This window comes from Aricia agestis, chromosome 6 (assembly GCF_905147365.1).
Source record: "Aricia agestis chromosome 6, ilAriAges1.1, whole genome shotgun sequence".
NCBI lineage: Eukaryota > Metazoa > Arthropoda > Insecta > Lepidoptera > Lycaenidae > Aricia > Aricia agestis.
This window is the reverse complement of record NC_056411.1, coordinates 1,798,706-1,825,033: the sequence shown is the minus strand read 5'-3', so window position 1 is coordinate 1,825,033 and position 26,328 is coordinate 1,798,706. Positions and strand designations below refer to the sequence as shown.

General features: G+C 35.4%; 1 protein-coding gene across 1 annotated transcript; it reads left to right on the top strand.

The window, feature by feature from the left end:
* LOC121727543 lies at positions 1-20,885 on the top strand. The gene is made up of 15 exons (XM_042115421.1): positions 1-103; positions 6,803-6,881; positions 7,366-7,507; positions 7,860-7,947; positions 10,072-10,253; positions 11,164-11,354; positions 11,666-11,778; positions 12,164-12,329; positions 12,945-13,252; positions 14,055-14,186; positions 14,817-14,934; positions 15,565-15,683; positions 16,285-16,514; positions 17,209-17,392; positions 20,563-20,885. Exons 2-15 carry the CDS (start codon positions 6,851-6,853, stop codon positions 20,707-20,709), a joined length of 2,151 nt encoding a protein of 716 aa, XP_041971355.1. The 5' UTR covers positions 1-103; positions 6,803-6,850; the 3' UTR covers positions 20,710-20,885.
* The last annotated feature ends 5,443 nt before the right edge of the window (positions 20,886-26,328 follow it).

The following is a 26,328-nucleotide window of genomic DNA, read 5'->3' as shown; positions in this document are numbered from 1 at the left end:
GAGACCGAACGATGCGATAATATTATAAATTGTATATAAAAGTTCCGTGCTGTGAGACTCAGTGCTAACGAAAGGACTTATATAAAGACGTGAATAATAAAAAGTAGGTATCTCATATTTACATACTTTATCTTATGCCCTACTATTAATATTACATTGTTCATTGATTTTATCCAATAAATGAATATAATATTGTACGTCTATTTTGTCTGATTGTCTTCTTCATATTATTATTAGTGGAATTTGTGAAGAGATTTCTGATGGAAAAGATTAAAGAAGGTTTATAGGTTTATAGGATAAAAAGTATGCCGTTTCCCGACACTCAAAGTATCTCCATACCATTTATCAAAATGGTTTCAGTGGTTTAGGCGTAAAGAGGTAACAGACAAACATACTTTCGCATTTATAACAGTGTGGATAATTAATTGGTTTGAGTGTTTCTCTTCTCTTTTTAACTGACTTCTAAAAACGAGGAAGTTATTCTAAACGCTATTTTGATTCGAATACCACAGAGCTAATAAAGTTTTATATTTTTGAAGAGTCATGTATACAAAATCTGAGCTTCCTAGTCAAAAAAGAATCGACTAATCAAAAAATATAACTGTGACAGACGACATTTTTTAAAATTCCTAGCCAAAACAAACGGCAAAGGTCAAAATATTGATATTCCGTTGTTCGGTCATCTTTAAAGATAAAGCTCACTAAAATGCTCAAGATAATTTGAATAATAAATTGACATAATTTGTATTCAAATGCTTTAAATATCAGAATTCATTCGGCTGTTAGTTCATAATATGGACTTCATTCTTTATTTCTATTATAATAATAGGCTACTTGACCTACTTTTTTTCTTCATGCTAATCGCTTCCTAATGATTAATTTTCACAAAGAAACTAATATTTTAATATTTAAAACAGTTGAAACCCATAAAAATTTTGATTGAAAAGTATGCCCTTTTAAATGGCGAATGAAAGAAAAAATGAACAAACAATGAACCAAATGCCAGCATAACAAAAATGAACATTTAAGTATTATTTCAATATGCCTATAATTATTAACTAATATTTCATTATCAAATGTTTCTTATTCGAATTTCCATAAAAGTTTCGGATTTCTACATCTGCATATTAGTTCAATGCATCGTAACAAACTTGAGAACTGTACGTTGGCCCATTATGCATGCGAACATTTTGAGCATATTCGTCTATGATTGCCCATGACGGCCATGATTGACGTTGATTTGCTATGCTAAACTATCATGGCTATGCAATAATGGTTTTTATTATTATAGCCAGTGCCAAACGTCGTTAAGGGTATTTTTTTATCGAGACAAAAATACAATGAATACCAAAACTTAAAAGCCCATTACTATTAAATTCTACCACAGGAGAAACAAACAACATTGATAAGTAAATGAATCATTATTGAATGAAATATTTATGAACTTATGTAAAACCAATTTACTACACCTAATGATACAATGTGTTATGTGTACCACTGCACGTGGCACGCGCGTGTTTATTTATAACTAGATAACGCCCGCACTCACTCCGTTGCGCCAAAATTTATTTATCGCGCGGGAACCGTACATTTTTCCGGGATAAAAAGTACCCAATGTCCTTTCGCGGGACTCAAAGTATCTCTATACCAAATTTTAACAAAATCGGTTCAACGGTTTGGGCGTGAAGAGGTAACAGACAAACAGACAGACAGATACACTTTCACATTTATAATATTAGTATGGATTAAGTGGACCTTGCTGCTGTAGTTCATTATAATATGAGATCCATCAATTCACTCATACTATGAGATTTAAGTTGGTAAAGATTTATCTCCTCTTGGCTCTTATTTCTCAAGAGCTCTGGATGACCTGTTAAAAATTGACTAAGATAAATTCAATAAATGTAAAAGTCTCTTTAGCTTTGTCCACATTGTACCTTTTTTTTTGTTCAACAAGGGCATGCGTTATAGCGCAGTCAACAGCGAAGGTGAGGCATGCCCGTGACGCACGTCAAAATCCACCCACGTTGAAAGAAAAGTGTCATAGCTCGCGCTACGATTTCAACGCGCGTTACGGGCATGCCTCACGTTCGCTGTTGACAGCGCTGTAAGGCATGCCCTTGATGAACAGAAAAAGGCACAATGTGGACAAAGCTATTGTCTGTTTGTCTGTTACCTCCTCATGACCAAACCACTCAACTGATTTAGCTGAAATTTGTAATGGAGATTTACTTTAGGTCTCGGGAAAGGACATAGGATACTTTTTATATATTATCGTGTTTTTACCGAGCAAATGTCGGTCAAATAGCTAGTAATATATAAAATTCAAATGTGACTGACTGACATGGTGATCTATCAATGCACAGCACAAACCACTGGACGGATCGGGCTGCAATTTTGCATGCAGATAGATATTATGACGTAAGCATCCGCTAAGAAAGAATTTTGATAAATTCCAACCGAAAGGGGTTAAAATATGGGGATGAAAGTTTGTATATAATAATACTTCTTAACGCGAGCGAAGCCGCGGGCAAAAGCTCGTTTTATTATATTTTTCATTTTCTAAACGTACAATGTTTGTTTTATCCCTAACTCTTCTAGAATCAATGCGTAACTAGGTATTTATGTTTCTATAACATGTCTAGTAGTTTCCTAAAAATGTTGGTAACAGATTGTTATTGTATATTTACACAATATATTTTTTAATATCGGTACCTACCGGCAGATTCGTTGTTTGTTTTTGTTTAAACCAGTATATCCAGTTATAACCGGTTTGACATATTTCAACTCTCGTTATCATTATCAAATCGCATGGCTAATTTGTTTACGGTTTATTAGTGGGTGATTGTATTGTATGGGGCAAATGCGGAATGCATATAATATGCGGCTAGACTTGATATCACCCGATAGATAAAGGTATTTCAAATAGTCTGCCTGACTACTTGATATACCACTGCAGCTCTAAGCTTGCCTCTCGAACTTCGAACTCAGCAGCAAAATTACCGAATTTCATTGCTGAGTGTTAGTGTCTAACACACAAACAAACAAACAAACAAATATACTTTATTGCGCACAGACATATTCAGTAAAATTTACAATAACAGAAACAATAAATGAGACATGTACACAAGGGCGGCCTTATTACTTGAAAGCAATTTCTTCCAGGCAACCCTTTAACAAATTTTATGAGATGTTGAATTCAGGAAAGTGGTGATGTGCAAAAGTATACATAATATATAATATAATATAATATATTCATAAAATAAAAAAATAAAATATACATACATTCGACTAATACTATAATATGCATAGTCATAATAAGTGTATATAATATATATTATAAATACTAATACATATTAAATAATAATACATACTATACTGTGTGTATCCTGTAACTATTATTGATTGATAGACATATTAAAATAATGGTTAAATACTAACGACTTAAAGCGATTCAAAGTTTCAGCTTGCCTAATATGATCTGGTAAGGAATTCCAGAGTAAAATAGACCTAACAGTAAAGGAGGAATTGAAATATTTAGTATTATGGGCGGGAACGTTAAGGAGAAGTTTTGAATAGGAACGGAGCTGTTTTCTATCGTAATTATGAAACACAAAATTGTTTTTTAAATAAGTAGGGTAATGGGGATCAAATAAAATGTTATAGAGTAAGGAGAGTACACGGAAATCACGGCGATATCGGATTGGGAGCCACATAAGCTTGATGCGGTATTCGGTGATATGGTCATATTTTCGTAAACCAAAAATAAACCTTAATGAAAGATTTTGTAGTCACTCGAGCTTATTTAGTTGATCCTCAGTTAAATTTATTAAACAAGCATCGGCATAATCTAGCACGGAAAGGAACAAAGACTGTGCTAAGACTACTTTAGTTCGTGTAGGAAGAACATATCGAAGACGTTTTAAGGAATGCCAAATTGAAAATATTTTCCTACTGATTTCTTGAAGTTGTGGCCTCCAAGTTAAGTTGTCATCGAAAGACACACCGAGATTTTTTACAACTTTACTAAATGGGATTGTAGTACCATTGATGAGGACGGGAGGTAAGGAGTTACAGTCAATCCTGGAGACCAGCCCCGGACTGCCAATTAATATTAACTGTGTTTTTGTGGGATTTATAACAAGGCCGAACACACTAGGCCTAGGCCGAAGTTACGCGGCGGAAATTCCGCATGATTAGGCCTACGCCCGCAATGTCAAACGCATACAATATACGGACGGAACACGACGGAATAGTGTGTCATCGGTAATTTAAAATACATTGCGGGGTAATCATGCGGAATTTCAGTCGCGTAACTTCGGCCTAGTGTGTTTAGACACTTAAAGTTCGAAATAAAAAATAAAAACCCGATATAAAAACTATTAATTATATCCAAATATTATTTTAGCAGTGAGTGATCTGATGATGATAAACACTCGATAATGTCTTATTTTTAACAAAAAAGGTTCGAAATCACCTTAACTTAAATGTATCCCTTATTTTAAGTTTTTCTCTATAAACAAGGTATGTGTAAGTAAGTACATAAATTATTAAATAAATAAATAAACCATATTTTGAATACTCCGATGTGACTACAGACGCACACATATTCAGACAAAGAAACTTTTCAAAATTATAACACCACTGTTTTTTCGTGGGGTGTTAAATCCAAATGACGAGTCACATCGCGGAAACATGATGATGGGTATTCGCTTTCCCCAGTAATCAATTTAGATCGAAAGTTTTATCAACATTTTGATAATGTTTGACAAGATTTCAAAAGTAATGCTGCATTATCAGACTCTACAGCACTCTTTGGTTAGGTTTTTGCTACCTATACTCTATACATATTATAAAACAAAGTTGTTTTTTTTCCTCATGTCCCTTTGTTCCCTTTAATTTTTAAAACTACGTAACGGATTTTAAGTGTTAGATAGCCTATTTCTCGAGGAAGGCTATAGGCTATATTTTATCACGCTAAGACTAATAGGAGCGAAGAAATAAAGGAAAATGTGGAAAAAACGGAGAAAATTATTTCAAAAGGCTAACTTGAACGCGCTAATCTCAGGAACTACTGGTCCGATTTGAACAATTCTTTCAGTGTTAGATAGCCCATTTATTGAGGAAGGCTATTATATTAAGGAAGGATATTAGGCGAAAGTATCTGGGAAGCTTTACAATCTCTTGGTCTAAACAAAAAATATATCAACATTTTAAAAAACATCTATGAAAATTGTACAAGCAGTGTAAAACTAGATAAAATCGGTGCGTAAATAAATATAAAAAGAGGACTGAGACAGGGGGACCCAATGTCCCCAAAATTGTAAACAAGGCATTAAGATAAATGGCAAATTCTTGAGCCATCTCAGATTCGCCGACGATATTGTATTATTTTCCGAAGACTTACAGAAACTCAATATAATGATCAATGATTTACATCAAGCCAGTATAAAAGTCGGACTGGAGAAGAATTTGGAAAAAACAAAGGTAAACAAATATCATTTAAGAAGAGCCGAAACGCAGAAGAAGTAGAGCGAAGAGTAGCAATAACTTGGAATAAATATTGGGCCCATAAGGATATATGTATTTAAATCACAATTACCTATATCCACTAAAAAGATGGTTATGGACACAGCTTTACTACCATGCCTAAGTTACGGGTGTCAAACGTGGGTATTCGACTACAAAACACAAAGGCGAATGGAAAGAAGCTTTTTAGGCCTAAAACTCAAAGATAGAGTACGTAAGAAATACAGACATCCGGAAAAAGACCAAAGTTAGCGATGCTCTGACATACATGCTACAAAGGAAATGGTAGTGGGCAGGACACATAGCGAGATATGACGACAGCAGTCTGGCCCAAAAGGAAAAAGATCCAGAGGCCGTCCGATCGCTAGATGGTCGGATGAAATAATAGCCACAGCTGGTAGAAATTGGCCGAGCATCGCGATGAAAAAAGACAAATGGTTTACCTTGGAGGAGGCTTTTACCCTTAGGGGGTCCATAGAAAAATAAGAAAATAAATAATAATAGAATTGAATATTAATAAATATAATTATTACGAATTAGGAATTACAAACGCATGCAATTAACTAATTTATTTATAAATTATATATTTCTGATTATGTCTTAATTAATATATCGTAGTGAATGTAAATGAAATATTCTTATAACAATCAAATGTTCTTTTTAATGCAAATTCATATAATGTATTTTCTATGGAATGAAAAAAGCTTTATTTATTTATTTTATTATAGGCTATATTTTATCACGCTAAGACTAAGAGGAAAATGTGAAAAAACGGGGGAAATTATTTGAAAGGGCTTATCTCGCGAACTACTGGAGCAATTTTTATGTTATTTGGCACAAATGAGAAGTAGACCACGTGAAGGATCATAGGCTATCGATTTTAATCATTTATTCAGTGGTTATATAATATTTTAAATCCGTGTGACGCCGGGGCGGGTCACTAGTAGTAACTAAAATATTGCATTAAATTTTTGGAAGAAAACATACTTTTTCATCATAACATTTTTAAAGACATAAAACATAATCAGTAAAAGGTTTGAAACCAAACTATGTAAAGAAACAATATTTTATCATTTAACAAACGTTTATAAATGACAAAAAACTATTTAACTAACCAGGTAGTAACTAATAAGTAATTACATAATAGCTGCAGACATCATTATCGAATGGTTTATTTACTAATATACAGAATTATAGTTATCAGTGTGTATTTGGGTTAGGAGATAGCATAACAGTGGAACTTTGTGACGTACCTATACTTGTCATTTTGCAGAGACTTTCAACTGGTGAGTGAGTGAAGTATGTTGGAGACAGATGGACCATGGATCCACAGGAGTTAGAGCCTTTGGAATGTGAGTAGTTCGTTATTGTTATTTTGAAACTTTTTTCAAATGCATCAGGAGATAATATCATAATCTGGTAAGCGATAGCAGCCGCCCATGGACACGTCTTATAGCCCTATCGTTATACCTAGTATTGCAAACATCGTTTCTGGTCCTTAAATCCACCTGACAAAGAGAGAAAATAAATTTATAATTGAATCCACAACTCAGTGAGTGCAGTAAGCAGAGGCCTTCCTTACTCACCTTTACTTACCTCACTAATGACATAGCATGACCGTTATTTCACAAAGGTTATCAGCGAATTTTGTCGGTGCGCATTTTGACGAGCCGACAAATTTGTGTCGAAGCATGACAGTTTTAAACTTATATTTCCACCTGTAGTGCTGCCATGATGGTCTGATAATAATAGTTTTGAAGCTTATTCGATCCAAACAAACACACCTTGCTTCTTTATAAATTATAATTTTAGTAATGGTGGTTTTTCCTGACACAGCTGGCATCCCTCGACCTCGTCCATCTCGTCAGATCAGCACCGGCGCGCGATCATGCTACCGCGGACCGATACGGCTGTGCCGGCTGCTGGCGCTGGTCATCATGCTGCCCTGCGTCTTCATCTTCGTGCCGCTCTACATGCGGTATGTTTATCAATCAATCAATCAACAGGTCATTTTAAGTGAGGATATATAGCATAGCTAATAGTGATCCTGGATCAAGGAGTGAGAGTTCATATTCTTCTCTTGGATTTCCCTAAATATTGACTAACACAAAAGAGAAAATGTAGTAGATATGAAGTAAGTAACTCTACGAGAAATATTTTTTAAAAGGATTTTTAAAATTTTACAAATTACTTATCTCTTTTCTTATCGTTAGTTTCATCTACACAATCTAGATCTGACATAACATACAATCTAGGACCCGGTAGCCGGATTTTCGCCTTCTTAAAATTTCTCTTGTCTGATAAATCTAAAATAGGCATTCGTATTGCAGATATCGAGTGTTCTCTGGCCAGATGTACCCGATGAGTATGACAGACATGCGCCTTATAGATAGCAAGATCTCACCCACTTGGTGTCAGGTAAGTCGCTTCGTTTATTTCCGACGTCATATAAAATGAATATTGACCGAGAAATAGTCTCAGTTGTTGATGATTCTTTTCTTCACGCGAATCCACTAAAGTCTGCTTCTTTGGATTTAACAATATGAGTAATGTCAGTGAACTTCTCCACCATGTCTACGGTGTCCATCACGCGATAGCTGATAACTTATCACGGATTACTGTCGGTTATGTAAGCACTGGCCTCATTATTGATAATATTGACAGTTGTAAGTTGCTGATAAGGCTTCTAAAATTATACATGAACTAGGAAAAAAATCTACAGTAGTATTAGGTAACTAGCTGTTGCCCCCAACTTCGTCCGCGTGAAAGTATGTTATTAAAATCGAGATTTAGAAAATTGAACACTATGACTATTTTATTTAGATCTATATTACACACGAAATTTTTAATTTACATCAAAGACCCAGGAAACTTGAACCTCTAATACTTATCGTTTTAAAAAATCCTTTTTTCGAAGACCGCTTGGCGTGGACAGGGTAGGGGGCCACAGGACAGGGGAAAGCAACATGTGACGGTGATAGAGGATAGACTTCAGAAGACGTGATTTAATGTAGGCATCAATCTCTCTTTAACCTACCTCTTATTCTCAGATTCATAACCTACAATTAAACCAGTACAAAATAACGCTTGAAGTTGTTTACTTACTTACCCACAATGTAATTGCTTTATGGGCGTTGACCCACCGGCCACCACACATTGCCACCACTGTATCTCCCTCCTGCGTCACCAGGATCGACAGCGGTATCCAACCACGAAAGATTTGATCTCAGGGAACCCGAGATACAGGCTCAAACTGGTTTGGGACCTGCAACGAAATTAAGGGGGGCTCTCATGATTTGAACATGATTTTTTGGCCTTTTTTGCTTGATATCAATGATGACAACAGGCAGGCAGTTGAAATTTTCACAGAATCCTTAATTGTATGTGTACTTTAATAATGAATAATAAACTTAGAATATAATTAAAATTTAAGGGGGGCTCCCATACAAAAACACAACTTTTGGCCTATTTTTTCTCTATAACGGTACGGAACCCTTCGTGCGCGAGTCCGACTCGCCCTTGGCCGATTTCATTCTAAACATGGTATCAAATTCGGGCAATCTATACAACAAAAAAAGAAATTTGAAAATCTGACCACAAACAGCAAAGTAAACATTAACTCCACCTTTTGAAAGTCGGTTAAAAAAAAGTGTCTAAGATGTTGACCAGGGATGTAAGGTATCATCATGCCAAATTTCATTGAAATCCGTCCAGCGGATTCAAAGATTAGCCTGTACAAACAGACAAACAGAGAAACAAAAATTTCAAAAACAGTTAAAATGTGTTCTACTACTCTTCTAACATGCCCCTGGGCCCTGACTCATTTTTTCAAGTTTATTTTCAATGTACAAAAATTTTACTTCTACGATTTTATTATATGTATAGATATGTATAGATGAAATAAGAAACAAGCCAAATCGATATCATGTCTGACACGAAATACATAGTACGTAATAGTAATTTCTAAGGCTTAGCCTTGTATAGGTAAAAACTAACAAAAGTAATAACAGAACTCACATAGTTGGTCCCTTATGCTAAGGACTCACATACGGTTTTGCTAGATCGAGCAATAACGTTGAGCAAAACTCGCGGCTCGGGATTTCGTCCACACATTCCGCATTGCTCGATAGTTTTATTCTAAATCGATATATTTCATTCCATGAGGATCGATGCAAGCCTTCGAGCTGAGTTTTGCGGTCCACACATTAATAATTACTCGATTTGGAGTAAAACTATCGAGCAAAACCTCATGTGATACATGAGTACATAGCATATCAGATTTGTTATAGGCCCAACTTAGAAATAATTCATAAACGTCCAGAAAACCAAGGTACTATCAGAGAATACAGGCAGACAGTAGACAGGCTACGTCATTGGTCGGTCTCTTGTCAAGTCAGTTATCAGTCGCTTGGGTTTGACATAAGCCGACCAAGTAACGCTGGTCCGAAAAATTATCTGTTGGTCCCATATAATATTGCAAAAAAAAAACAAAATAATTATTGAATCTTAATTCTATACCACTATAAACTCAAAATTCTATAGAAACAAGTGGTGAAATCGAATACCACGTTCAACGCGTTCGTGGTGCCCGGTCCACCCGAGCTGGTGGATGAGCTGGTACCGGTGTCGATGACGAGGGAGCTGGTGCTGGAGGACGACATGAAGGAGTACTGGGGCTTCTACCTCCTGCAGGGATCTACGGTGACGGTATCGGCGTGTGTGAGGTAATGATAGTTATTATTATCCCTCTTGAGGATATTTATAAATTTTGTTTGTTGGGAACGGTTAAGAACTTTAACAGCTAGACGTATAAGTTTGAGTGACATTAGGTTGATTCTAATTGTTACAGCTGTAACATTGGATACAATACCTTAGCAGATGTTGTACAATTTTCACCTGGTGCATGGTTTGTAAGATCAAAATCATCCCGCTTTTTTTAGATTAGGTTTGGTAAAACACTTCTTGTTTGATGTATTATTTGCATAAAATATTAATTTCTAGGTAGTCATTAAACATAACGCGTGTAATAATAAGAACATTAAATTTGATCGTAGATTTGAGTGTTTAGTAATGTCTTAATGTGTCAATATCTTAGTGTGTCAATAACTAAATGAACATAAAACATCACTAAAACATAGACCATCGATTTTAGTAATAAAAAGATCATGATAAAGTTATAGTGAAGTGTTATACGTCTAATGATCAGCTCTATATCTTATCATAAACATGGATATATGAAATAGATAGGTATCTACCTATCTATTTCATATATCTAGCTATCTAGCTGTCTCCACCACTTGAACTAAATACAGCTATGAACAAGTGTATTATCGACCAGCCTAGACAACTAAGTCAACATCAAAAAATACACATGTCGCATACCATTTTATGTTTTCAGCATGTATTTACCTACACTTTAATTATTACTTTTAGAACAAACACTTAAACTACTTAATTATGTAGTTGTTAATAATTAAAATATGCCATCAACAATAATAAATACTGTATTCATTGTGTACATTCTCTGAACCCAAATATGTCATTTTGTTCCCTTTAATCGTTCTGATCGTGATGAATCCTGAACCCAAAAGCTTACAATCCTACACAGAAGATACACACTGAATCCTTATTCAGTTTTCCAGGCGCGTCACTGATAATGATAAAAGGCTACAAGCACTTGCAGGAGTGTGCGTACATCGGTGACGACTCGTCTGAGGAGGTCGACGAACTCTACGAGGCGAACAAACTTGGCCTACTGAACGACACCATGCTGATACAGAAGCTGCAACAGTTGAAGAAGACAGACGGGAAGGCTAATAGACCAGGTACTTACAAGTTTGGAAGCTATTTGAAGTGTGAACGAAATTGAATAGTCTATTTTTCGGGGTCTTTACAAATCCATTGATACATATAAGTTTAAATTAGGATCGGGCTTTAACGCTATGTTGGTAGGAAAGAAAAGGATAATTTATACATAAATTACGTACCAATATTATTATAACTAAACTGACTAAACATAAGATAGAAGTGACCTATAAGCACAGTCAATTCTATGCTTCTGGTTTTATACTATTCTTTAAAATTTGTTGCAATAATTATGTAATACAAAGAACATTATATCAATGTATTTTTGCAGAAACAATGAAGCGTCACAAAGCTGGAGTTAGTTTTCATGATCCTGATCAATCAACAAACGCTACGTCATCAGACAATATGCCATCTGCCGACATCGCTGATCATGATTCGAAGGTAGGATATAAATAGTTTTAAAACAACCCTATTATTATATTTTTTATGTTGTGAACCTTATATTATGTTAAGTAGTTCATGTTAATTATAAATTAAAATGATGTATGATTTGTACATGATGAATTAATCATCATGTACAAATCATACTGAAAACCACTTAGCTAGCATTACAAGTCATAATTTAGATAACGTCGCGATGTTTTTGATATAGGCTGTAAAAAATATATAAGTAATGAATAATAAAGTTTTATATTATGCACATACATTATACTTTCTTCCACAAAATCAGGAAAATTGCAATCAAAATAAAACTGAACCATCACATAGGATGTAGAAAAATAATGATGATGATGAAATTCTCATCCATTTTAACGATCTTTTACAGGAGTTAAAGCAAATCTTAGAGAAGCTACACGCGATACAAGAAGCGGCTAAGACGGAGAAGTTTAAGCACTACCATCCACCGTCGCATTTGATGTCATTACCAGCTCTACACAGACACAGAGACACCAATGTGGACAAAGATCAGAGGAAATGGATCTCATTTAAAGGTAGTACAAACTCCATGCCAAATTACCTACTGCGATTAGTCGATTTTCTTATCAAAACATTTATGTCTCTTTTTAAATATTCGAATTCGAATGTGTTAATTGTTTGAAGTCAGCTTTATCAGCATAGTAATTTCTTTCGTGCTATATTGACAAAAGCTTCTCACTTGTTTACCATTATTATGCAGCTAATAGGCTGCAGCTTACATTAAACCAAATATATTATAAGTATAAATAAGTAAATTAAGTACGGTATGTAATGATATTTTTTTGCATAACTTTTATTTTGTAAATTACATAATTCGGTAATTATTAATAAGAAGTAGTTGTTTGATTTGCGTTGAAATAAGGTTTACTTAACAGTAGATATGTCAAATTTTTAACAAAAATTTTGCAAAACAAATTGTTTGCGATGATAAATTAAATACACATCCTTTCTTAAGAAAATGTTTCCATTCACGTGTTGTATATTCAGTGATAAGAACATGATAAAAACAATTTCATTGTTCTCCTCATTATCCTTTATTATTAGTAAATAAGATGTTCCTAGAAATTTATCAATTCAACATAAAGTTAGTAGTATAAATTACATGTAACATTTTCTTTTTACTATTTCAGATTTAGATGGCAACATAAGTGAACCAGTCTCAAATAATGATACTTTTAAACACCTGGAACCTGCATCTGAAGCAAATAATAAAATTACCCTAAAAGCTAATACAAAAACAGTTTCACTAGATGTTGGAAACAATCGAAAAGAACACACTGGAAATATTGATGAATCAGAAAGTAAAGTAGATGATATCACCACACACGTTTTACAGAAAGAGAAAGTGGATGAAACAAACACTCTCGAACTTAATTTCACTACAATAAGCAACGATAGCTATGTAAACAGCGATGCAATTACTAACACCGATGACAAAGTAAGTAAATATTTACCTTAATCACGAGTTAGTACTACATTAGATAATGAACTTATGGTAAGTATTAAATGCTATATTTTTATTAGTACCTTTATGCTTCAGTGTTTTAGAACTTACTGGACTTGCCTTAATCCCGCATTGACAACATGAGAATGTTTACTAATATGTTGAATACTATTATAGTATACACTATACATATTATTAATTTTAATTCTAGCTTACATATTTGAAACTGTTACTATATTGGCTTTATCTTTCAGTTACAGTAGGACTAGGTACAATTATTATGATATATTACGATTAATTGGAAAATATCTACTCATACTGATTTGAAATTTGGAGGTAGCAACTACAGGTTTTTATGATTTACTATATGACCGGGATATCTTATCAAGTAAATAAAAATAATGAGTCTATTATAAATAAAGATAATTTTCTTTATCTACTGACTTATGAAGTGTTTGAACAGCTCAATGCTATTAAATAATACATCAATATAGTCTAATTATAAAATAGGGCACGATAAAATAAAACAGCTGCTGTTGCCTGAGCTAAAATGTTGATTAGGGCATTATTAAAATAAAAATAAAAACGAATCAATTGTATTTTATACTGCGTGTTTAAAAGTGGTATAGTAAGCCGAAAGGGGGTGATTTTCGGCTTACAGTAAGTGGGATAGTAAGTCGCTTACCATTTTTGAAAGACCCTGTATAAATATCAATTTATTAATATTATTGATTATTCATATGCAAATTCATACGAAATATTATACTCGTATAAAAAATCACCATAATACTTTCAGAACAACGAAGAACTGTCCAACTCGAAGGAGGTATTTGAGGACGTGTTGCAACGACTGAGATCTTTAGGAGACAGAGGGAAGCGTGTTCTTGTTAAATTACACGAATCATTAGGAATGGAATACACGGAAGAGGTAAAAATTTTATACTCCATCATTTATCATGACTTTACGTCTAGCTTTATAATATTTACGGACAATCCTTACTAATACAAGCTAGTAATTACTAGTTTTGCAAGCTGTAAGTTTTCCGAATAAAATAAAATAAATACTATAAATGCGAGAGTGTCTTTTGTCAACAAATTTTGCCGAATTTAGTGTAGAGATAGTTTGATTCCCAGGAAAGGACATATGATACTTTTTATCCCGGAAAAAACGAATTTTAGTGCAACGAAGTTGCGGCCTGCGGGCGGCATCTAGTCCTCTATAGTTTTGTTCACACTGTGCCTTTTTCTGTTCGTCAAGGGCATGCGTTATAGCGCAGTGAACAGCGAACGTGAGGCATGCCCGCGACGCATGCCCTCTGACCGAATCCAAAACTTTCGCTTTGTTATTAAAAATGACAGTTGGCGTTGCGTTCGTTGACGCATTCAATTGTTGAATACACCAAAACGAAAGTTGAATGAAAGAAGATGACGAAAACTGAAGACGAAAGCGCATAGTGTGGACATAGCATTATCATTATCAGGATGAAGCCTACATGACCATTTAAATGCATTTACCATAATTATTGTGATTTATGAAAGTTACAATTAAATATTTCAGAAGCCTATACCAGGAACTCCTAAACTCAACGTAACAGGTTCTGATGAAGAACTAAAACGGTTGAGGAACATTCTTGTAGAAGCTATAAATGAAGAGCAGACTAAGGTTGAAAGACATCGTGAGTAATTTTCAAACTTTCAAAAACTAGATGCAGATGATTTGAATCAATGTAGGTATAGTAATTAATAGAATCAGGCGTTACTTTGCGGACATCCATAGCTTAAAATTTAGTTTGTTATTATTTTTAGCAATATTCTGCGAAATAAACCTCAACTTTTAAGTAAATGAGTGAGTGTACGCATAGGCATGCGTACAGCACCTCCCTCCTCCCACACTGCCTATGCGTACACTCGCATGCAAGAACTTGCAAACACCACCACCACACAAGCAATAATGTCGGCAAATCCGTGCAAGGCCCCTCACCACCATGCAGGTTGAAAACCTCGACGCGCGTTTCGCCCTAACACCGGAGCATCCACAGGGTGTGGACTCTACCGTCTACGAACAACATCCGTCAAGTCAAAATAATAACAAACTAAATTTTAACCAATGTAGGTGAATTTAAATTGGAGGTCATGGTTGGGAATCAAAGAACGAACGAACTTGCTGCATAATGCGCCTGTGGTTTGAAACATAGTGAATTTGTGTTACACATCTTTAGTCTAAGCAAATTTGTAGAGTTTAGTAAATATAATATTTGAAATTACTTCAAAAAAATCTCAAATAGGTTCTATTACTTCACTTATAGAAAAACGCTCGGAGTCTATGAAAGATGCAAGAACCAAGAGAGAACTGTTGCTGCAGCAGGCAGCGCTGGAGAAAGAGCTGAATGAAGATGATGGAGCTCGGGATTACGCTGCTGAAGAGGTCAGTGTCAGTGTTTGTAGACAGAATATATTAGGTTTAACGTAAATCACGTGGCTACTACTGTAATGTGCAAATAGTGGTACTGATCAAGGAACAAGGCCTTTTTATCACAGTTAAAATGTGATAAAGTAGATACAATATTATCACAGTGAAATGGGCGGTGTCAGTGCTTTTAAGACACAGGTTGCTAAAACCAACGGGTCGTCTGGTAGGATATCGGAATCTTGTTATCGTCGTTCCTAAATGGGCACTTACAACACTAAAAGTGTGATGTGAGGATAATAATATGAGCAATATGAGGATTTTTTGGCAAGCCCACTGCCAGTCTATTAAAAGGAATTACACTATTTCTTAGAGATTTGTAGATCTCTTTCATCTCAAATAATACTGTTTACAACTGATTTTGAGTAATATTTTTACTGCCTTGAAAACCTTCACGGCAATCGCTACTCATCGTCTGCTCACACACTTCATACGTACCATTTACCAAGAAAAAATTCTACCATTAAAGTCCAGTAAACTATGATGTTGTCTAATTTCACCTAATTTCACCATTAAAATCTAGTTAAACGAAACAACCATTACCAACTGGTCGTTACAGGGTTTGGATCCAGACGGTTACGCAGAGCACCACGTTCACCTAAACGAGACCACAGCCTTCGACATGTCCAACTCGGAGTTCTGGTCGTCCTTCTCCAGCAGCGAGGAGGCGCTGCTCGAGTGTGCTGGCCTCATCCTCAACCTGCCCTTGAGGCCGCATCCGTCTTGCAAGGCGGGCGCTCCGGAGGCAGATACCAAGGCCGCGGCTCGTACTAATGCTTTGACTTACAGGTATTATTTTAATACTGACCCAATACAATTTGATGTAAATAGTGCGAATGCTAGTGATAATAAATAAAATAGCCAAACGAAAGACGAAAAGTCAAAAGACCCACATAAAAAACTTCCTATTTTATGTTATAGCTTTTTCGACGTTTAAGGAAAAGACAGTATTTTAGTTAAGTCACCGCAACTTAATGATACTCAAACTGATATTAATTATTATTATCACATGGTTATTATACTAAATCTGGCGAGACTCTAGCTCTATTCAAAATATTGACCTGCATCATGAATCATTATTCCTCCTACCCACAGACATAGATCAAGATAGATACCGCATGTGTATACACTTCGCGTGCCAAATTGCGTTCCCAAACGACGAGCAACGCCTGTCTTTCGAAAGTCTGTTCTTTAGTCTGCTATCGGAATCGGACGTCAATCGGAATTTAAAAAATGCCTATAAATGCCAAGTGCCGTATTGAGCTGCAGAATTTCAAATAGAAACCTTGGCCTAGATAAAAGACACGTTCCTTATCGTCGGTACGTCACAGTAGGTAGGAAAAAAGTGGCACGCTTGTTTTCATACAAATGGAGCGACATGCGGTATTTATCTTGATCTATGTCTGTGCTCCTCCCTCTATATTGCAGCGCTAAGTGAGGCATACAAATTCAATGTGGTGACAAGTATTCTTTACCATCGCAGGGTACCATCCAACGGCTACTACTTCTTCATCTTCAACTCGGAGAACGAAGTGCAGAAGAACTTCATCAGAGCCCGCTTCGACCTGCAGAAGACCCGGTACGACGTCGCTCGGACCGCGCTGCGGGAGTGCACCAACAGCACCGAGCGGTGTGCACTACCGCTGGACCTGTTCTCATCGCAGAAGGTAGGTACTTGTTAGTCTGAACTTCTGAAGTCTTTGGTGTACTATCAGAGAATTTCGATACTAGAAAATTCCATGCCAAGAACCGTGGCTCACGATTCTGCATGATTCGTTGACTGACAATCGTTATATTGCACATAAACTAAATATATTATACTACGTGCCATAAATTTATTTACTGTAGTAAACGTTGCTCTTCGAATTATATGAGTACTACGAGTCAGTAAACGTAGTCGTGGTCATTGCTATAAATTACAAATTGCTATTATATTTTATAATACCCTGGTATTGTCTACTGATCTCATATCTGAGATCACGCCATTATTTAGCATATGTATCGACCTTCGGATGTCTAGTGCACAAAATAGCGAGGGCAGAGAATAACGCAATGTGAATATGAAACATCAAACAGGTTGTAACAAAACTAAGTAATGCTAAGTACTCACAAACGGTTTTGCTCGATCGAGCAATAACGTCGAGCAAAACCCGCGACTCGGGATTTCGGCCACACATTCAGCATTGCTCGATAGTTTTATTCTAAATCGATATATTTAATTCCATCGAGCCGGCTCGATGCGCGCCTTCGAGCTGTTAGTTTTGCGGTCCACACAGTTATTATTATTACTCGATTTGGAGTAAAACTATCGAGCAAAACTGTATGTGAGTACATATACTCCACTCGGGCTAACTTGTCGCTAGCGGTCATTGACTCCCTGTCAAAAACTTGTCATTTTCCACTACGAATAATAAAAACTAAGGAAACATAACTCCCATATTATTACCGTTTTAAATTTGGTTCCATTCGAACTGTCATGTAACGTCAGTCTTTATACCGCTCAAGGCCACCTAAATATTGCAAATGTACTGAAATGTGTACCTAAGGTACACTTTTTTGACAAGTATTTTGGAGCATATTTTTTGACGGACTCTTCCTTAGTTTTTATTATTCGTAGATTTTTCATATAAACCGCGATTGACAATGAAGTGTCAGATATTGTCAATCGTGGTTTTATATGGAAAATGACAAGTTTTTGACAGGGAGTCAACGACCGCTAGCGACAAGTTAGCCCGAGTGGAGTATAGCATAATAAATACTTTAAACACATAAGTGTCCCATTATAATTGAATGTAGAGATAGCAGCGCTGAAAGAATAACTTATTTTATTATTTAGTAAAGGTAAATTCATGATATTTGGGCGTTTCTCATAGAATCATAAAAGTCAAAAATAACAATGGCAGCGCTACTAGCCTGCTACTGCCTGCAGTACTTTCAGTCTTTCACTAATGTTTTACATTGAACTCTATCTAACACACACACACAAACATCCTAAAATATCGTTACAAACTTTTATATATTATAGTAAACCATCTTCATATTAGACAGCCCGACTACGCGTATATATTTTACTTATAACTTATGCATCATTTACCTCTCCTATTAGTAGAACACTGCTTATATAAAAAAAAACAGTAGAGCAACACTTTACTGTTTTTTTTTTCCTTGGAGATAACCTGTTATAAATCAGCTGTGTGGCCACAATCTGGGTGCCACATCTGTCAGGCAGTGACGCGTGATGGCGCCAAACCGCGCCCAGTGCAGTGATCCGCGAAAATCGAAATATACATGCGTTGTGTATGTCTTTATTCATGTACTCAAATGTGGAGTCGATTGAAAATGAAATCCAGAAATTCTCTGAAACGGAACCACATTATCTTTGATGCGTACGTAGAAAGTAGAAACCCTTACCATGATGACTTAAACATGGGAACCGTTACTATGGTGAATTGGTGACTCAAATGTAGAGTAGATTGATGCTTCATAATATGCTTGTGAAAATTCCTAAGCTAAAACCATATTCACACCTTCAATGCCTACGTTGAAGCCCTTGCCGTGAATCGTGACGGACTCCCAATTTAAAGCGATCAGGACGAACCTCTTCCGCATCGACTACTAGAGGTAGGGTGGCCCTGGCCATCCCTTGAGGAGCCTTGTTCGCAATAGACGTAGCTCTATCTTTTTCAGGATAGCAACTAAGTTTAATTAAGAATTACAGCTCAATAAAAATCTCTATCGTCCAGATATATTGTTTACAAGCCTTTAGACGTGGGAGAGCCATGCTTCGGCACGAATGGGCCGGCTCGACCAGAGAAATACCACGTTCTCACAGAAAACCGGCGTGAAACAGCGCTTGCGCTGTGTTTCGCCGAGTGAGTGAGTTTACCGGAGGCCAAATCCCCTACCCTATTCCCTTTCCTACCCTCCCCTATTCCCTTCCCTTCCCATCCCTAACCTCCCCTATTAACCTATTCCCCCTGAAAACGCCGGCAACGCACCTGGTGCAGCTCTTCTGATGCTGCGAATGTCCATGGGCGACGGAAATTGCTTACTATCAAGGTGACCCGTTTGCTCGTTTGCCCCCTTATTTCATAAAAAAAGCCAGCGAGAGACTTAAGCATTGTCCCTAACAACACCTTCTCAAAATTACTAGGGTCCTTGCAATTACTCCTTCCGTACGAGACACAACAGAGACCAGTGTTTGGCATCATACGCATTAATAACCCCAGACACGAATCGTTTTTCGCGAGTAAAAATAAACAACATAAAACCGAGGCCAAGGTCGGCATTAGTCAAACAGTTCAAACGTAAAACATAAAATTAAGAACACGATCATTGGATATACAGTTACCATTATTGATGTGGCTTAAAATAGTTGAGTTGGCCGTCATGACAAATCAAGTGCATGTACAGAATACGATATAGAATACAGATTGTAGACGACTAGAAGATAGCCTTCTAAGGAATTTATAAAGATTCTTACAGGGCTTCCTGTTTTGAATAGTAGAGAACTGCTGAATTATTAATAATAAAGGAAAATTTACGGTGATACTGTGGTGATACTGATAGGCGATAAAAAATACTAAACGGAACCTACTAATGTTCGCAGTAACTTTATTCAAGCTTGTGACGGCGATATCAGGAGTGTAGTATCCTCATAAGTCATACCCAATCCTCATACCTAAAATCTTAAAATTGAAGATCGAAATACAACAACTAGGTTTGGTATGCTATTTGAGCTCAATAGTTAGGCGCAAAATTATGGGGCCATTAGGTTAGGTTAGGTTAGCCTTTGTTGGGAGAAGCCTGAAATAAAACTTACTTTTTCTTCTTGCAGGTAGTTCTAGAAGTCCCGCTTCGCAACAACGCTTCGCTGTGGAACGAACACTTCTTGGTAACTTCTGAGTGTGAGCCTCGGACTTCGGTGTACCTGACGTGCGTCATCGCGGTGCCTCTCATCATACTCATCTTTGCATTCCAGTAGTAGACAAGTAGCCATATAGGTAGTAGAATATAGGTAAAAATTGTTCAGTTATTTAGATAAATTACCAAGTTTTATTTAGAAACGTTACTTAGCTTTATTTTAAATTAGAGGAAAACTAAAAATGGTTGTAGTTGTTAGTTATTTTAGCGTAGCGAAAAAAGGCATAAATTACTCTTGTAGAGACTAGAGATGTTACTTCTTTCAATCGACGTATTATAGCTGCTAAAGCATAGAGAAGAAAAAAAGAAGAAAAGATTTGGTAGAGTTGCGATCGTTTGTATTGTAGGCTATAGACATGCAAGAATGATTTGGCGCGTCAAGAGAGCGTGAATATAAACTACATAGTTGTCAATCGAAATGACACCCCCATTATATTTGACCGCATATAAAAATATACATACCTATAAGGTGACCTACATAGAGAGAGAGAGAGTACTCTCACCGCTCAAACAGCTGTCTCCCAAGTTAGGCCCGGTTTTTAACGTCCTGCACACTTCACTATTCAAATAAAATTAATATTCAAATAAATCATTACATACACATGCTTGTTGTAATCTCGCGGTGTAGTAGGCAGTAGCTAATAATTAATCGCGCGATCGATGAACGCATAATATATCCAGCCTTACATTTCATAATGTTGAGTTGTCCAGTATAAAACAGCCGACTAACTGTGTAGTGTGTATACTTTTTTAAAAACTTCTTAATTTTTTATAACTAATCGACAAGCACACATTAGTAAAATGTCGACGGAATAGAAGACAAGGGTCAAGGAAGACGGAGTTTGAATAGAAAAAGTTAGGTTTACGCAATTCTACTGTCTAGGTTGGTGGCTATTGTTTTCTTGACATACGGTGACATACGAAAACGGGTGACCCAAGACTAAGGGCCTGTTTCACCACTTCCTGATAAATGCCTTTTAGGCTATTTACCACTTAACTTGACAGATGAATTATGGAGAATCTGTCAAAAAAGTTGTGGATAGCCTATTCAGCACTTTATTGCAAACTTTTTATTCTCCATACTCTATCTGTCAAGTTAAGTGGTGGATAGCCTATCCGGCACTTATCAGGAAATGGTGAAACAGGCCCTTACTGATATTTTAACGTGTCCATAACTTGTTAAGAGGCTGGCACTGGATGCGAAATAAGTAGAATTGGAGCGATAATATTTTTTTCACCACATGAAAAATTATACTTGGGTGACATTTACAGGGGGGGTGAAGTGAGATTTTACAATAGGGTCATTATTTTTTATTTGCCAACGCGCCAAAACTGGCTTCAAGTCTGTAATACAACGGTTTTCGGAAATCATATCTAGAAAAATTACTATAATAGATAAACTACAGCTGTTAGCAAATTAGTTACTATACATAGGTACTATAATAATTAATATAATTCAATGCAATAAAAAGTATCATCAAGTATTTGACTTGAATTTTGTAGAGTTTATTCTGTGCACGACTTCTAAATATTGAACCCATAAAGTTTTAGAAATGAGGGTTAAAAATTCAGGGGTTGAATACAGAATTAAGCCTTTAAAAATGTATGAAATTATTGAGCTGATTGAATGAATTTCTAGATAATAATCTTTTTAGGGCCTGTTTCACCACTTTCTGATAAAGTGCCTAATAGGCTATTCACACCTTTTTTGACAGATTCTCCATACTTGATCTGTCAAGTTAATTGGTGGATAGCCTTATCAGGAAATGGTGAAACAGGCCCTTAGATAAATATTTAAGTTAAGGGTTAGTTAAGTAAAGCTCAATTAAGTATTTAATAGTTCAAACATAAAAAATATGCCACTTTCTTACTTACCGAAATATTCCAATAGGATATATTACAGCTATGTTTTCACGCTAGACGGCAGCACCAGCACAGACAGTCAACAAAAAGTTTTGTTCGACCTTTGACAACGTTTATGTCCACAGACATAGATCAAGATAAATACCGCATGTCGCTCCATTTGTATGAAAACGGGCGTGCCACTTTTTTCCTACCTACTGTGACGTACCGATGGTAAGAAACGTGTCCATTATCTAGGCCAAATATTTACTTGTTACTAGGATAGTATTATTTTTTTCAAGAAGACTATAATGGAAGACATAAGTTGATAAATTGGGTAACTAACGTTTTGTAACTTAAGGGCAGTTAGGTACTAAATGTTTCCTTTAGGGCCCTCCACACGACGTTTTTTTGCGCCCGTCGTCGCGTCGCCAGTGCGAAAAAATACGGCGTGTGGAAAGGCCTTAATTTGATCTTATAACTTACCTACTTCAGCATCTGGCTAACGTAGAAAATAATATGTTAGGCTACTCATGAAACCATTTTTAATTTCCATATACAGGGTGTAACAAAAACAAGTGATAATAATTTAGGGTGTGTACGTGTTCCCTGTAGAGAGTTCACTGTGAAAGTAGCAGCGCTGAAAGACCAAACATTTTTTTCACTTTTGTATGGGGAAACTCGTGACGCTCGGGCCCTGCCCATACAAAAGTGAAAAAAAATGTTGGTCTTTCAGCGCTGCTACTTTCACAGGGAACACGTACACACCCTAAAGTATTATCACTTGTTTTTGTTACACCCTGTATATGTCTATGGAAATTAAAAAAAAATATCTACAAATATCCACTTCTACCACTTACGTCTTCAATTATAATTATTAGCATTATTAAATTCGCAGTATAATTTCAGTCTCACTATATTATGCATTTTCTTGCATGTGGAAATGCTTTCCCGACTTCAGGCATAATGCTATTAATAATTGAATTTGACATGTTAATATATTAGCAGCAAAAATTGCAAAATTTTTATCTGTTGTATCAAAACAAAAGTATCTTTGCTCTGTCAAAACCTTCCAGGAATATTGAATGGGGAAATCCTATCAGCATACCTTCCAACAAGTTTTGTTAGATGTTATGAAAATAAAAAAATCGGTCAAGTGCGAGTCGAACTCGCGCATGAAGGGTTCCGTACCGTCATAGAGCGAAAGTTGGCAATAAATTGTGTTTTTTGTATGGGAAATAAATAAATATTTATTTAATTTTATAATTAATTGTTAAAGTACTAATATAATTTAGTATTTTGTAAGTATTTCAAGTGCCTATCTGTTGCCATTATTGATTATGAGCAAAAATCACGCTTGTTGTATGTGAGCCCCCCTTAAATATTTATTTTACTGTTAGTATTTGTTGCTACAGCGGCAACAGTAATTACACACAATCTGTGGAAATTTCATAAGTCTAGCTTAAACGGTTCTTGACATACAGCCTGGAGACAGACAGACAGACGGCCTTAGACTAGAGGTACACGGTCAGTCTGGCATCAGTTCAGTCCATCAGTCTCAGATTGACGCGAGAATGATGGCCGGAAAGTACATAATATTAAAATAATTATCAGACCGTCAATCACATGGTTACACGATAATTCTTTCGTCAGTCTGGATCAGATTGATGGACTGACCGTCAACCGCATGTCGACCGTGTAACCCTAGTTTTAGAGTTCCATGACGGATTCCTGGAGGGTCCCCTCAAGATAATTATTTATCTTAATTTTGGCAGGTTTTCATTGATATATTATTATTAGTATGTTATTAGATAATATTATGTCATAATATGCTATATGAATAGCTCATACATTGTATGCATAATGCATTAGACATATTAATATACAACATAAAGTTCTAAAAGCCGACAAGCAAAATTCTTTTATCTATAAGAAAACATTAAATATGGAGGCTGTTACTGTGATACTAGTCAGTATAAGAATATTGTATTGTTATAAATAAAACAGTCAATAATTTTTAACGTATTTTTTATTAAAACATCATTTACTTACTTAATACTTATATTATTAAACAACGTTATCTCCAGATCACTCCACAGGGTAAAAATACACAGTTAAAAATATTATAAATAATTAAATTATTTGTTACGGATCGCACCTACATAGACGATTCGTCAATGCACACCCTAATGGCCAGTTTATATCATTCCAATCCAGTCATCCATTCCAATCCAGTGCTGGATTGCTACTGGGATAATGTACGGACATTTGCATGAATAAATTGCATTCCAGTTTACATTAGATAATGTAAACTGGAATGCAATTTATTCCAGTTTACATTATCTAAGTAACTAGCTCTGGTCTGGATCACTGGATAATGGATTGGGATATTATAAACCGGCCAAAGAAAGATATTTTACTATCAAAGTCTGTAGCTAACCTCTCAAATATCAAAGTCTTTAATACCTAAATTGTCTGAATAGCCTTGTGACACTCGACAATCTTGCTTGATAAATTGTAGAATAATATTTAGGATAACATTGAATTAACATACATAAGAAAGACTGGAGACGGAGATTCGATGTGACTCTAGTCTCTACAATCTACATACATCATTATACTAAATTAATATAAAGTTCATAAATAGGTATCAAGTAAATTTTTGTAAGTAGCTTCATTTTGAAAAGACGAACAACATTTTTATCTGCGAAAAATCTTGAAAGTGGTAGCTATCAGAGATAGAAAGGATTTCATACTTTGATTTGATTGTCCTAAAATATGGATTGTTCTATTTGTGGGATAATGTAATACTCTTAAATTAAATAACTATTAACCTACCAATATACAAAAAATCTGCTGGTTAGGGTTCCGTTTTAGGGTACCGTAGTCAACCAAGTTTTGTTGATTACAGAACCCTAAAACGGAACCCTAACCAGTTGATTTTTTAAACAGAACAATCCATATTTTAGGACCATCAAATCAAAGTATGAAATCCTTTCTATCTCTGTTAGCTTCCACTTTCAAGATTTTTCGCAGAAAAAAATGTTGTTTGTCTTATCAAAATGAAGCTACTCACAAAAAATTTGCTTGATAGTAATAAAAAAAAATGTTCTAGAGCTACTATTATTAGGTTTGGTACAAGGAAAAATAAAATATTCTTCCTTATTGTTTATCAAATTTAAATGACACAATCTTATATTTTGTATATTATTCTATACGACATATTTTATAATAATAATATAGTGGCAAACTCCCCGTTTCGTATTTATTACTTTTTTATTTATTTAATTATTATTATAATATGCATGTTAAAGATCCACAATGGTAGAGTCGGATTACACTCAAATAAATAAACATCAAACGTACATTCGTCTTTATCCTATAGTTAATAGTTATGTTAATAAATGCCAAAAGGTTATAAGTTATAACTTATTATATTTACAATACTAATTTTCTATATCTACATCTAATTATTAATAAAATATAATTATTTTTGTTGTATTTTTAAAATGAAATATCAACCTTACTTACAGTTTATTGTTATAAAAATTAATAGTATGAGAAGTAATGTTTAATGTTACACATTCAGACTCATAACTAGATGTTGCCCACAACATCGTAGCGCATGAAGTATTACACGGGAACTGCCCATTTTTTAATGTTTATAAAAATATAATGAAAATGTTTTATTCCTATTACCCCGGTAGAGTCAATTTATTTTCTCACTTTTTGCCATCAGATTCTGGTAGACCTATATATCTTTCTCAGGACACAAGATATACCCACTCCCTACAATTTAAATAGAAGTCTTTGACTCCCTATACCAGCTTTTTTCAAA

Coding starts and splice junctions, on each gene's coding strand:
- LOC121727543 (XM_042115421.1), top strand. CDS start 6,851: ATGGATCCACAGGAGTTAGAGCCTTTGGAAT. Junction 12,330..12,944: donor GAAATGGATCTCATTTAAAG/GTAGTACAAACT, acceptor TTACTATTTCAG/ATTTAGATGGCAACATAAGT. Junction 16,515..17,208: donor ACTAATGCTTTGACTTACAG/GTATTATTTTAA, acceptor TTACCATCGCAG/GGTACCATCCAACGGCTACT.